Below are 14,964 nucleotides of genomic sequence, written 5' to 3' on the forward strand. Positions count from 1 at the left end.
GGCGATGAGGTCGTGCGAGGGCAAACACATTTGAAGAGGGTGCTCCAACCCCTACCTACTACATTATAACTTGGGCATAATAACGTAACGTGTCATATCCACCCCTCCTCAGCGCCGCATTTGAAAGCTACTGGTGGCGCTACTCATGGGCCCGGTTATTGCTTCCTCAATTTCTGCAATATTTCGTACTTGAGCTTACCTTAGTATTTTTATACGAGCGGCGGATGTCCCTACGGGAGATGCTTCTTTCTAAAGCTCATTATCATCGTGTCTTTTTGCTCGCTTATGGACGTGTCGTCTTATCAACTAGCCCACCTCTCCAAGTTAAACTGATTATCGTCATCATTCTACGCGTTTTCAATTCATAGGAGCTGTTGTTGTGGTCTTCTGCTACGGTATAGTCGTACGTCCGCTTCTGCCAGCGCCACCTGGATACCGAAGGCCTGCTTGTTGCCTCCTCTCCCTCCTGCGCTACTTGGACATATATAGTCAGAATTCGTCTGCTATTCGCGGTTCTGCGAATTCAAGAACTCGGAAAAGATTGCAGCTAACTTGGAACCTGTAGACGCGAATCTGTAGACACAAAGTGCAACACGCTTTCCAGAAAATCAGTCATGAGAAAGATATATTTGACAGTTTTGAGCTTTATTTTAAAGTTTTCCCGTTTAGTAGGCGGGGACGTTCCATCACTGCTCGCAGACGTAAGTGTTTTGTCTCCATGGCAACGACCGCTGAAAGCTCATTTGTGATTGGCTACCGCCGTTAAAAACACGATCCTGATTGGCTCATTATTAGTTGTTACGACACGTCGACAAGTAAGCGGGCTTTATCAGTGTGGTATTGCTTCTGCGCGTTCAAAATTCAAATTTCCATTGTCCAATCATGACGTATAGCCCTCGCGGGCCGATGAGCAGCACCCCTAGCGAATCGTGCGGACGGGCTCCTTACAGGGGTTTCCGATTATGACATGGTCGTTATGATCTGGTAGGTCGTGGTTCCAATTTGCACCAAGATTTTAAATATAAAGGGGATGCGCTTTCCGCGCATGACAACAATAACAAAAATGAAGGCGAGGCGACATATGAGAACGCACGCACCACGTGGCGGCACACGCGCGCGCCACGATGGCAGCACGCGATGTTTTTGTGTATTTCATCAGCATTATTTTTAGAAGAAAAAAAAAAGCAATCGCACAAACCGTACCTTATTAGAAACACTTGGTTAGCATATTTCTCTACAATATCCCAATTGACACGCGCTCTGCTTTTAGACCGATGTTTTCAAAGTTAGCTACACGATAAAGAAATACTGGCGGCGGCGACGCACGACTGCTGGCAACATTCAGTTGGTTTCACCCGCGAACAGCGCTAAATCCCTTTCAAAATGGTTGCGCATGTCGGAACACCCTACATATGTACATAGAAATATGTGCACGCTTATCACTGTGGGAACTGGTACAATTGCAGTGTTTTATATTCTTGATTTGCACTTCGAAAGCAAGCACTGTATCTTATTCAGAGCGTACTCCGGCTATGCTGTCTCGCACCGGTGCAAGCCAAGGTGAGCAATGCCCCCTCTGCAATCCCCTGTTCCGCTACCCATGATATCCACAGCCATCTGGAATTCGTGCTGCAGCTGCTGCCTCGCAACGTCACAGAAAACAGCGAATTACTTTGCATTTTTGGGCCATTTCAAAGTGGACAAAACGCAGCTCTCTATGGCGAACGATGACACCGTATAACTTTTCCCTTGGGGAAGTTGGACCAGAAGTACCAACGCCACTACCAATTCCATCTTCCGGACGATTTGACATTTGGTCCTTGGCTGGTGTAATCAACTCGAGAACCACCTTCATCGGATTTATGTGAGCGTGGGGATCTCTTCTTGGAAGGAGCAATCGAGGAAATTGAGTAGTAGATGCTGATTGAAATTGATCGAAGCCCATTGGCAATCCTTTATTATGCTCGCGTAGTTCATCCCGCCATTCAATCCCCGTCAAATATTCTACCTGATTGGTCTATTACGTTGGACGAGGTCACTCGTAGATATTGCCTCGAGGAGCCCAGCATATTCGTAAATAACAGATACATTGCACGACTACCCAGAAAAAAATGGGGCACGACGCACGGTTAAGAATGGCCACGACGTGACTTGTGTTGGCAACACAGACGGTGGTTTCGGCACGCCAAGCGTCTCCGCAGTTTAGCTAATTAAGTTTCGGCATGCTCCCGATTTTTCCGCTTCAAGTTTTGAAAGGATAATGTGTAACATCACGTTGCAGTGCACAAAACTGTTTTTATATCTGTGAGAGCGCGAGTTTATATTTGTTGTTTTGTTGTTAACTTTGAGCGGCGGAGCAAGCAGCTTTCAAAAACTGTCGTCTGCCACCTTTTACAATGCAATGACAGACGCCGCGACGCTGCTCACCAGCCTCTAGAAAGAGCACACGTATTCGTCTATGCCATAAACGATCCTTACAGTGTGTGTGTGTGTGTGCGTGAAATGACACTCGTGTTCATTTTCAACTACAGAAACATTGCACATGCTCAGGATTACAAGAAAAAAGGTAAGAATATGTATCTCAACTGTGTGCCCCTCCTTCCGACATATTTACGGAGAACTTGCAGTGGTGTTCGGATATGTGATTCAGCGCATATATCGCATCAAAATACGACGCACACGGTTTTGATAGCATCTTTGTGGTAACATTGTGTGCCACTCCTTCCAACGAATTTTTCCCCCGAAAGAATAATCTAGTCACGTATTCTGGCACAAATATACTTTATCTTCCACGAAACAAACCAATCCGACCAGGAGAGTCTCATTAAAGTCCGGTTCTAGTTGGTTAGACGCGACCAATTATCTATCAACGAGACTTCTTTCCCGCACTGGCCTCGAAACCTACTTCATTTCGTTTTCTCCGCCTGGCTACAGAACCATAGGCTGTGGTGCGTAACGCCGAATGAGAAATGACTGGACGTCCTTTCTTCCAAACCTTGTGGAGGGAGGCACTGGCTGAAGGCTCCGTCGGCGTAACGACCACCTGTACGTATCCCTCGGAGAAGAAGCAAAAAGAGCATCCTCATTGTACAGGAGGGGGCCTCGAAATTGTAGCCGTCATCTTTCCTACGTAGTATTTTCGCTGTTTTCCTTTCTGCTGGCCATTTTACTCGATGGTCAGGGAGAGGCTTGCTCGATGTGAAAGGCGGAAATTCGCCTGTCCGATACTTTACGATAGAAGCCATTTGGGTTCCAAATCCATTACCGCGTTCTTTATATTGACATCAAAGTTCTCTTTTTCGTTGTGACGTTTTGATTCTTTTCGGCAGACGATGAAGCCGCCAAATTTGGAGGTCATACTGAATGACTGAGTGTTTTTTCTTTCTCTCTTCCTTTCTTTTTTTGCCGTCTCAAATCTGTCATGTCGCTACGCGGGATTGTACTTTATGATTTTCAATCTTCATATATCAGTTACCCGCTATAAGGCGGCTTCCTGTTTTTGATGTATATTTGTGGTAACAGAAGATGGAATGATCCTTCCTGCACCCTTTCACGCTGTTGTTTGCTGTGTATGGCGGTTTGCAACACGTTTGTAACCCGTGCGACGGACACACAAAGACATGCGCGAGAATCTTTAGTCACGTTCTAAAATTGTGTCTTAACAGCTTGTCATTGTTCTGTGTGTGCGCGCTGCATGCATGGGGTGAATGAAACAAAAGGGCCCTGCTCGGAATAACTTTCACAGGCCCTCCTTGTTATAAGGAGAGCAGTATGAGAGAAAATATATATGTAAAGGAAACAATGAAATGAAATTAGTATATCAGGGTCATCGCTTTCATTGTCTGACCCTGTGGCTGTGTCGTACTCGTGTGTCCTCGCGCGGAACAGGCAGTGCGTTGTTTTTTATTACATATTACATTCGCCACCACCAGGGGTTGCCAGACTTCTCTTTTCTTTTTTCTCTACAGTTTTCATTTTGTGCAACTTGTAAAGGTTTTCTGGGCTGCATGCCTTAGCCTTACAGTTTGTACAGAAGAAGATTTCAATAATTTTTGCGGAGCTTCACGTCCCATGTGTCTTGTTGCGTGGAATTGCCTTAGCCTTTGAAGATATATTGGATAATTCCGACGTCAAGACGGCTAATGGTTCCTCCCTGCCTTTCTACGTTTTTTTTTTTTTTTTTTTTTTTCAGCAAACACCCTCACTGGCCTTGGAAATTGTGATACAGACAGAGAAACACACTTATTCTTCTTGTGAAATGTGGCGATCGCTGTGGTTTCATGAAAGGCCCTCCATAAGGGTCATCGTGTAGCGAACAACATGCTTCTCGCGCGGCGGAAGATTTGATTAACGATACCCGACATTGGAGACATTACCGTCATTTGCAATGAAGAGCACGTTGTCAATCAGTGGAACCAGCCACTCGGTGGAGTACTGTGATACTGAGCAGGAATGACAAGGGTATAATGCTGACGGTTATCGATCATGAACATAGAGGAGGTCATTTCTAAGTGATATAGGCCAGATGACATAAAAGAATTGACCCCTGTCCTTCTCTTGACTCTCTCTCTCTCATCGATGAAGGACGAATTTCGGGGGATTTATGAAAGTCTCTATTGTGTAAATTGTTGTTTATCCACCGAGTTGATTAAGGATAAACAGACTCTCAGTAGGGGATTTTACAGTTTCGATCGCAAGATAACGTCAGTAAACTCCGCGGTTTCCTTAATGATACTGTCTTTCCATGGACTCGAAGTTGCTCCATCGGAATGCAGGTGCATCTAATGTGGGACATGAGGACACAGTGATGGACGATGGAGGGGCGAATGTCCTCACGTTGGTCAGCGAATATTCGGCAGCGTCTCCTTCATATAGAGGGCTGGATGATTAGCTGGACAGCTGCCAATTCTGCAACGAATTCGCTTGGCAGGACGTTTAGGGAATATTCGCTGCAACGTACTAATCTCGCCATGCACGTTCGGAGATCGTCCGGGTCAGAATGCTGGAAGAGGCTTCGCCCAGGATATCGGGTATCGTCGGTTCTTCAGCGACAGCCACGTAGAATGGGACCCTTCCATGATGAACTCCACGTTGACGATAAAGCGTACATCGTAGAGTTGAGGAGAGCGTGGAAATACTAAATGACTGCCCGTATTAGTGCGGAGCCAATGGTCCAGTAGTGTAAACGTTGCGATAGTGGTGCTAAATGCGACCTATAATAGTGCTGAAATGAATTGCGCTCAGTGGGGCAATTCGACTCAACACGACTTGCCACCGTTAACAATATTTCGCGGAACTTCAAACTCGACGAAAAATGGCGGTCGCGAAATATATTACTTTTACAGTTTAACAACTTGGTGCAGTCATAATCAGGGTTCGGAACCGAAACTGAACCCGAACCGAAAACCGCTAAAAACCCGTATTTTGCGCTGAACCAAAATATATATTTTTCTCGCGTTGAACCGAACCGGAATTGAACCGAAGTAAATTTAGGTGGTTACCGGTTCGGCGAAACGGTTCAGACGTAATGTGCGTTGTGAGAGATCGGAACTACGATTTACACAGCGGATTGGGCCGCGTTGCCAAACAAATTCGAAACCGAAACTGAACAAAACAAAACTGCCACCCAAGTGCGCGAGGTATTACCTCCTCGCAGCTATTGTGTTCGTTCAGTTGTATTTAGTTTCGATGTCGTCCTTTTAGCAGATAGGCTTCTTTTTACGCGATTTTTGTCGTCCAGCAACCGCAAGTCTTCATTTTGGGCTGAGAAAATTACGGCCAGTCGTTGAACATAGTGAGTACTGTATGCTACCGTAACAGTGCACCTAAAATGTGAGCCACTGCTGTGTGGGCAGCCACAAGAACAAAAGTATCGTAAGGACATGCTTGCTTTTAACCCATGGCAATCTGCTCAAAATGCACAATCCTGAACCGGTTCGAACCAGTTTAAACCAATATTTTGCGCTGCTGCGAAGCTGAACCGAACTAATGCCTGAACCCGAACCGAACCGGAAAAAAATAACGCTTCCGATCCCTGGTCATAATACGGAAGCAAAGTTCGTCTTTCACAAGAGAACATCGGGGGGAATCTCTACTTTTGTTAGGACGGTTGGCGAAACAGAAGGGCTACGCAAAACGGGATCAAAAAATCTCCGAGGAAAAAAAATAAATAAATAGAGGGACTCTCTTCGTAGAGAAGGTCAATAATTGAAAATTAAGCTAAATTACATTAATTTAATTCTCGTAACCCTACACCAAACCGTATAACACCAGCACGTTAAGTAAAGTTTCCTAGGATGTGAAAGGCGTCAATTGTAGCCGTGCCCTTGTCTGACCCGATGGAACGCTTCCTGTCCTGGACAGTTTCCTTCCTCTCTTTTGTATCGTGCACTCCGTACTATCTACCGACCGTTATCTTTCAAACAACTACTTTGTCTTTAAATATCTTCGTCAGTGATGGATCTAATGTTTGTACGTAGTCCTCCGCTGTACAGTCGGTCCCCTCATAGTTCTAAGAACTGTTCGAGCGGGGCTTCCTGCATTAAAAAAAACAAACAAACAAATAAACACGCACGCACTCGGGAGCATTGTTATAGTGAAGTGCATCTCTCGTTCTTTCTGAAGGGCCCTCGTAGTTTGTTTTCCACACGCGACCGTCTATCCCTTGACAGGACGCCATAGAAGATGTGTTTGTTTCACGAAGCAGAGCTGGACCTTGAGATGGATGGACCGGTAATCTGCCGGAGCAGTGTTGCTCCATTTGTTCCGCCCGAAACTGGTTCGGAATGCGCAAAACGGTGCTGCCCGAGAGGTTAATTGTTCTTCAGACACTGGTGGGAACGGAAGAACCGACTTTGTGGACTGCAGTCAGAACGTAATCGTTATTTGCATTGCTCCGATATCGCTGTGATGCGCTGCGTAAATACGAGGGATGGGCCAAACCGAATCCGTGAAATCCTAGAATTCTAGATTCTAGAATTCCATTCGAGACTCGAATCCCAGTACCCAAGACGGCGAATCAAATCTTCCGAATAAACCAACCGCGTTTATTGTTTGTTTCTTTTTTTAAAATTGGCGCCTCCGGAGTCTGCCGAAAGCCTGATTGGTCGGCGTGTGTGTTCTTGTTTGCTTTTTTTTTTTTTTCCTGGTTTCTCATTGCTCTGGAGTGAAAGAGTTCAAGCACGAACTCTTACATTACAAGTTTAAAAGTAGCATGGTTTTGCTTTTGATTGTTTCTTAGTTTTATGCAAAGAATTCAGACTCGAGAGCTTATCTACTTCCTGTTGTCGATGAATAACATGTTAAATAGAAGAAGTATATAGGTATGTTTTTTTTCCTGAAAGTGAACTATTATTTAATTTGTTTTTCATTAAACAAACCTATCGAATTCTGCTTCAAAATACTTTTCAGTAGAAGTGTTGTTTCTTCTTCTGGCTTTTTAAACTTCTTCTTAAAGAAAGGATTCTAAAGACTTGCAGAGCTTTCCTTGGATTCTTCTCACCTCTAATAAATACTCCCCTACAACAGTAAATACTTTTGAAGTATTGCCGTAATAAGTTGCCGTAAGTAATACTGTTCCCGAACGTTCTTTAATGTCTTTTTGTCTTTTTTTTTATTTTTTATATAGGAATGCTTGCGTGCATAGCGATGCATATATACGAATGGCCATTTCATGTACGGCTGCGGACCTCGTAGAAACGTTTGTAGCAAGCTGTCCAAGATTTTCCATGCTGCCCAACATCTTTTTACGGGGACATTATTTCCGGGTTACATTTTTAATGCAGTCAAAAATGCAAAAGAAGGCAGTATTCAGGACCAGAAAGGCAGCTGGGTGATCTTCCATGCCAGACCTATGAAAACTATCCGAATATAGGTCCGCATCGACAGCTTCGACGTCACTCTGCGCGTCGCTGTGCCGAGATGGTCATATTTCCACTCTCGTAGCTCGAAGGGCTTCACACACAGGCTTCAATACACAGCTCGTGAGTATCAGGGAAAAGAAAGTAAGTTGAACGTACTTCGCGAGCCAGGTGGGGGAAGGTCTTGGACCTCTTGCGGAGTTCCTCTACATCACGAGTAGACTTTTTTTTTTTTCCGCTTCAGGTGTCAATGACATAGCGGAAGTGATTTCTTTGCCGTAACGGTCGTTCTGTCGCGTTGCTCTCCGTTCTTCTTTTCTTTTTTTCTCTCCACTCGTGTTGTCCCCACGGTGGGGCACGACGACGCGCATTAAAGCGACCGTTTCATCCTGTACAGGGCGTGAGTGTTTCCTATCGGTTATTGTCACCCTGCGGAGATAAACAGTATAGGTGGTGTGCAGACTGACAAAAAAAGAAGGGCTTGCCTCTTTTCTTCTTTCCATTGGTTTCACTCACGATCTTTGTGGGGGTCTGACCTCTGACGCATGAGATTTGCGCAGCTTAGACGTTCGACCAGAGATAGATTTGTGAATGTCCGTCCGTCCGTAACAGTTGTAGAGAGAGTGAAGAGAAGGGAGAAGGTACTATGGCTCTCAAACGGGTGTCCCAAGGTCAGGATCGGAAGGTGCAAATACAGGGTGTCCCACCGGAAAAGGGCCAGGGGCTAAAGAAAAAACTGAGCGCTCTACACAAATGGAACCAACTGTACGTGCTTGGCAGTTGTGTGGTCTATCCCAAAATATTTTTTTCATCGCCCCTTGTCAATTAATTAGCGGTAATTAATTTTCTAACTTTTTAATTATAAAAGCTACGAAGTTGTAGTGTGTGATATCGTATCCGTTTTCAGAACAAAAAACCGTTCTATAGATCGTCCACAAAGAATTCGTGAAGGAACACCTTTTTTTGTTTCTTTTTGTTCATTGCGCACCTCCAGAGACGCGTCTTTCCTTCACCCCCAACACGAGAGGGTGAAAGAGCACACTATAGCCTCTTGCGTCCTGGAAAAAGATTAAAAGGAAACAGAAAATGCAACCCAATTAAGATAGGGGCAGTTGCGATAGAGTCACCCGATACATTTGTTTGTTTTGTTTCCGCAAGTTAAAGCTCATCTTCGACGCATGAGGCTGCACTGTATTCTTTCACTCTCTCACACTGGAGGTGAAGGAGAAAGACGCGTCTTCGAAGATGCGCAATGAACAAAATTGTGTTCCTTCACGAATCTTTTGCGGACGATCTATCGAACGGATTTTTGTTCTAGAAACGGCTTTGGTATCAGGGGACCGAAGAGATCAGATGTTCTCAATTGGAACAACTTCGTAGCTTTTATAACTAAAAAGTTAATTATTGAAAGTTAATTAAGACATTGCCTTAGGAGTCTGATAATGCCCTCCTATGGAGTGCCCTTTAGCATATACTATATTGCAATTGATTTCAACTCGGAAAAAGTTATATATTTAAAAAAAATATGTTCACATTTAGGTGGTATTGCTGTATGTTTGATTTATTGCACTAAAGCGCTGCTGGTGATGACGCGAGCATTGCACTGCACTCCAAAGTCAAAGCAAAAACCATTTTATGTGACAGAGCTGATAATATGTTGGTAGTGATAGAATGCAGGGCCGGTGCTACGAGTGGGCGGGGCCTGTTTCACACGATTAAGTGCATACTTGATATAAAAAAAAAAAAAAAAAAAACTATCGCCGGCCCTGGATGGAAGTGCTTGCCGTAGTGGGCCACGATCAAGCACGCAACGTCACGACTATCGCGGGGATCGTGCGTCCTGGGCAGACTTCACAAGGAACTGTGTCGACATCCCCGCAACAAAATCACCACAAAGGTTTTGGTATACCCGTAACCTTTGGGATGTCGGGAACCTGTGTACGATATATCTCGTTCCAACACAGCGCATATTTTATTCAAACGAATTTAATACGAAGCGAACGCTTTGCCTCTGTGGAGCGAGAGGGCACTGAAAGCAACACACGTTCACTTTAGGTTCCCTTTTCTCGTGACGCGCGCGATCTCCGCGGACTACGAAGTAGTCGCCTACACCACGCTTTGACGCAACTTTGACGCAAATGCAGCAACAACACCCTTTACAGCGAAGGATGACGCAGAACTTCCATCACTGCCTTATCCTGCCGCTGTCTACACCATCATTTACAATGTGCCACTGTGAATACTAGGCAAATTGGGTTCTGGAGAAGTGGGTCCAAAGAGAGCCCCAGATACAAAAGAGGGTGAAATGAAGATGTGGGTTCGAGTCCTACAGCTGGCTAGCCTTTTCAGTGACTTCCATCTTTCATCGGGGGTGAAATGTTCCATTGATGAGCTGTTCTCCGAGGTCAATTTCCGCCTGAGGGAATAAGTGCGCCAGAAAAAAATAATAACACAAAAACTAGGCATACAATTTAAACACATTTTATTAATAGGTACCAACACAGAGCAGTCTAGTTTGTTGCATTATTACCATTATAAATTTTTAACTCTAAAGTCACTGAAAAAAACCTCACATCCGGCGTCCCCTCTCCGGAGGGCACCCGGGGAGGTCCCATCAAGAGGACATAGCAGTCCTTATGGTGACATAAAAGGAGTCTGCAAGCTTCTCACGTGTTGCATGCTTCTTTGTTTGCGTCCACATTGAGACATTATGACAGCAAAGTCTCGCCCTTTCCGGGCAGGAGTAAATGGGAATGTCTTCTTCTTCTGAAATGTTACTTTATTGAAATGTTGCAGCCCATTTCTATACTGTATTCCAGCTCCTTTACTGCACACCGGCTCCGACAGTATTCCACAGGAAACTGAAAAGTGCTATAGGCATCCAGAGAACAAGGAGCACTGGAAGTCTCTCCATTAGACGCAGTAAATGTGTTACAGGCTGAGTTTTTGACGGAATTCGAGTGACATCTCCATGTTGTGCATACTGTATAAGTGGCTAAATTTGCAAGCTCAATAACTGGCAAATTTGTGAGGAGCCAAGATCAAGCAATTATTCTCAGAACCTTAGATTCTGTACTGCAGTGCTTAGATTCTGTACTTCAGTACTGCAGTGTGTCAACCCTGTATCAGGCATCTCAGAGGCCCCCACCTTGAACTTCAAGGAAGAATTTAAGAAAAGGTACCACAAAGGTATTTTGAGCCCTTCTGACTGAGAGGGCTGCGATTAGTGGGTCCCTGCTCGGCTGGTATCTGGGTCATTGCCGAATTGCCCTGTCTCCCGTCATTCTTGTCACCGCAAGGAGCAGGTACGATTGGCACTCGATACTGATGTGGCAGCTTTTACAAAGGTCGATCCACGTGGCTTGCTGGATGATCCAGGCTTACAAGGAACTGGAATCGCGGGACGCAGACATGCATGCAGGATTCGTGAAGCCTGGACTACCGTCTCCACTTGCAGCGGAGAAGAACTGAACACTTTGTGACGCAATGCAGTGACTAATAGCGTAAGAGACCGCGTACATAAGGTGCCTCGGTGTCCTGGGTCAAATTTATTACATATTTCGTTCGTGTATTCTTCTGTCATCACTTCTAATATTTTGTGGAACTTTCAATTCTCAAAGAGAAGAGCGCTCGCAAATTTCACAAAAATTACTACTTATACAGTATTCAGTTATATTGGTGATCATATTGGTTTGCACACACTTGCTCAAATACTCAGCCAGCGTTTAAATGCAAAATTAAATAAAAATGGCATAAGGTGACAATGGATTCACTGGAAGGATCTTGGACTGGGAAGACAACAACACCAATCGAGTCGCCTACAGAAGTACCGACAAATGTACTTGCAAAAACTTCACTCCATACTAAAGCAGCAAATGATACCTTCAAAATATTTGCTCTGACGATAATAATTTACTTCTGGTCAACATAGCCTGGGGAAATGAACACAACATAATGCAATTTTCTCGACACTCATAACCACCACACTCGTGCAATTTTGTTCAAGCATCATCTGTTGGGCTCCGAGTCGCCGCTGGATATGCTTCCACTTTCACAATCCACCCTGCTGAGAGCTGTCGTAGCTTTTCCTAGGTAATCGGCCTCGAGAAGGTGCTGAACTTCCTCCTGCGTTAATGCTTGCCGTTCCGGGAACAGCTTTCGCTGCAATCGGAACCAAGGAAAACAGTTCGTAAACTTAAAGGGGCACTGAAACGCAAAAGCAAGTTCACTCGTACTTGTTGTCGTAATTCAAAACTTTGACTCTGTTTCGAAGCTACAATCAGAATTATACCGGACTCTTTCTTACTTTGGCGCTAATCAGTGAACGACGCTTCCGCTCGTGCATCAGTGTTTTTGGTCTAAGATGCACGTGCGTGCCACGCCACGGAACAGTCCCGGTTAAAAACATAGTGCGCGTTGCAAAGCGGACTGGTGTCGCTGTCCGAAGGACGTGAATGTTGTCAGAGGAACATTCGTGAGAACTGTTGTGGGCTACAACTCGGTGAATCAGAAAAATGCAGCAGTGTGCATCATGCCGCGCATATACGGAACACTATGATCGGACCGGTTCCAAATCCACATGCCCACAATAGGTATGCGCGCGCTTCTCCTGCTGTCTCATTGGATGCCGCCAATCTTTGCCTCCTGGGGTTCCCATTCGTTGCCACCAGAGACGGCTCTGTTTTCATTGCGTTTTTCTTCTAAGCGGTAGCATTGCGTGAACTAATTTTGTTTTAGTTGTACGAAGTGAAACACAGACTTTCATTCGAGAACAAGTTGTTTTTGCATTTTAGTGCCCCTTAAATGCATAAAAGTGAGGCATGAGCCTTTTAATGAGATAATTAATCCACATCCGTCCATTGCATGTAACGGTGGTTTGGCTTCGGGACATGACTTTCACACTGAGTTCCATTTGTTTTCAGTGTGTCTTCATTTCATTTTTTTCAGTGTGTCTTCAGTGCATAATAAACTGTCTGGCAGCTTCTTACCAAGCAAAACTTTTGTGCAACAAAGAAATGCTGCATACGCATACAAAATTTACGATACACTGTAATAATGACAAATTTCGCATCTGTTGAAGTGACTAGTTGAAGTGACTAGTTGAAGGTTGAGAACTGCCTTTTCATACAGTATTATAGACACAAAGTTTGGAACCAAGAAAAGAGAAGTACCCTTCGTCACTGTTACGGCAACGGGTTTGCCATTGAGGCCCCCCGTTTACAAACGTGTGACGTAACTAGAAGTCCGGCTCGAGGTTATATTTTGCCGCTGTGGGCAAGGAGCCCACAGGCATGCTTTACACGGCAGCGAAACATAACCAATGACGTGGGGGGCGCAGGTCGTCTATATGATGTCCTTTTCAGAACTGCGAAACTTTCGGCTAGCAGGAGAAATTCTGTCAATGCAGTGTTCGCACCTACAGAAAAAAAAAAAAAAAGAAAGCAAGAAACTTACCTCAATGAAAGTCGTTCTTAGGGGAACGTCGCTGCACTCTTCCCCTGGTAGGAAAGAAGTGTCTTGGATTTCAAAGTCAAAAACAGGGCTGATCAAGCGCTCGGATTGGTCCTGCCGAGCTCGTTCCAGGACGGAGAGCATTTCCCGTGCTGTGACTTCCCGGCCTTTGCCCTTGAGCCTCGCTAGCTTTGCTTCTGCAGTGTATTGCAGATTACAATGAGTTGTCAACTTGTTAATGCATCATTGAGCTTGTAATGCAATATAAAAGTGTAGTAGTAAAAGTGTAGTGTAGATGGGACAGCACGGGAAGTTCTAATTAAGTGGGTCGAAGCGGGGGTAGTTGGTTAAGTACGTACTAAAGTGAAAACTGCAGCAAAGGTACACGGACAAGTGGTTACGACAACAGACGACAGATAGATCTGCACACTCGCGACTAGCGGATGCAAAGCTAGTTTCTTCCGAGAATGCAGGTCTGTCTGTCATTTAATTGCAGTTTCTATTTTTTAGCGTTATTAGCGTTTAATTGCAGCGTCTGCAGTTTTCATCCGGTGCTAATTTTTATTTATTGTCAGCCTGCAGCGCTAATACCGTCGCAGAGAGGCTGTTATAGTTAACGTTAGCTTTAAATCTTCAAAGCAGGTGTCAGCCACGCATCCAAAAGGGGAGGCGACTAATGGTCGTGGTGCGCCCAATGACCCGCAAACAGCAAATACACGTACCGCACCGGTTTCGAGCGATGTCGAATGCACAAGTACGTTTACCCGTGTTTCCTCTCTGAGTAACAGACGCGAACGTAATAGTTACCTCAGGAAACCTCATTCGCATGCAGTAAAGAGATTGGTTACATAACACTGAAATTTGCCGCTAGGCATGAGTGGGGCTTACCTAGCGAAGCAACGTAGCTTTCCGTGTCTTGGAAATTGTCGGTTGGCTTGAAATTGTCGCTAAATCTGAAGCTGTTTGTGTAGCTTTCGTCATCGCCACTTCCCCAAGGCTCTTCGGCGGACATCTTTTAAGCGTCACGAATGAACTCTCTGCCACCTATCGTCCGATACTCTAGACTACCATCAACTTTACTTTTCTTCTCTTTTTACACACGTTGAATCAAATCATGCACCACACCATTTATATTCACTCAGTTATCGTATATTCTGAACTTGTGTGCAGAAGATGCGTATGAGTAACAATCCTGGGTCAATGATTATGTTTGCCGTAGCTTTTTGTTGCTTTCTTCCATACAGACTCTGAACTTGGTAACTTCGCTTTGACACTTTCTCCAGTCACGATGTTCGGCCATACAATCCTGTGCGAAAGAAAATGGATGCAAAAGTAAATGCTACTGATAGCGGGTGGAATGTGGATAAGTTCGTGAGCATGACAACGTCACGAATGAACTACGAACACGCTTTCCATCTCCTGTGAACAGCACAAAGCATTCTGACCTGAACAGCGTAGTGGAGTTCAATACAGCCAGTTTTCATCAACATTTGCTCAACGGGGTCGACATCGTCGTCGTCAGAAGCAGTACTTCTCGAAAAATCGTGCTTAAAATTTTCGCTGGGCGCGGCCATGTTGGAAGTGGTTGTAATGGCCAGGACGTCGTTTCGAATCTATAACGCAGGGTTTTTCGAGCGTGATTCGTGTGGCGTTT

General features: G+C 44.9%; 2 protein-coding genes across 2 annotated transcripts in view; one reads left to right on the forward strand and one right to left on the reverse strand.

Moving 5' to 3' along the window:
* The first annotated feature begins 1,374 nt into the window (after window positions 1-1,374).
* The window catches only part of LOC135397002 (protein FAM98A-like), a 40,528-nt gene continuing 26,938 nt past the window's right edge, over window positions 1,375-14,964 (forward strand). The window contains exon 1 of the mRNA XM_064628286.1: window positions 1,375-2,566. The gene's annotated coding sequence lies outside the window, so the exon portion shown is untranslated. The remainder of the gene's footprint in view (window positions 2,567-14,964) is intronic.
* LOC135397004 (coiled-coil domain-containing protein 32-like) lies at window positions 10,325-14,517 on the reverse strand. The gene is made up of 3 exons (XM_064628288.1): window positions 14,199-14,517; window positions 13,314-13,507; window positions 10,325-12,020 (listed from the first exon to the last, which is right to left on the reverse strand). The coding sequence occupies exons 1-3, from the start codon at window positions 14,320-14,322 to the stop codon at window positions 11,868-11,870; spliced, it is 471 nt and encodes a 156-aa protein (XP_064484358.1). The 5' UTR covers window positions 14,323-14,517; the 3' UTR covers window positions 10,325-11,867.

The sequence above is a fragment of the Ornithodoros turicata genome, chromosome 6, assembly GCF_037126465.1.
Source record: "Ornithodoros turicata isolate Travis chromosome 6, ASM3712646v1, whole genome shotgun sequence".
In the NCBI taxonomy this organism is placed as follows: Eukaryota; Metazoa; Arthropoda; class Arachnida; order Ixodida; family Argasidae; genus Ornithodoros; species Ornithodoros turicata.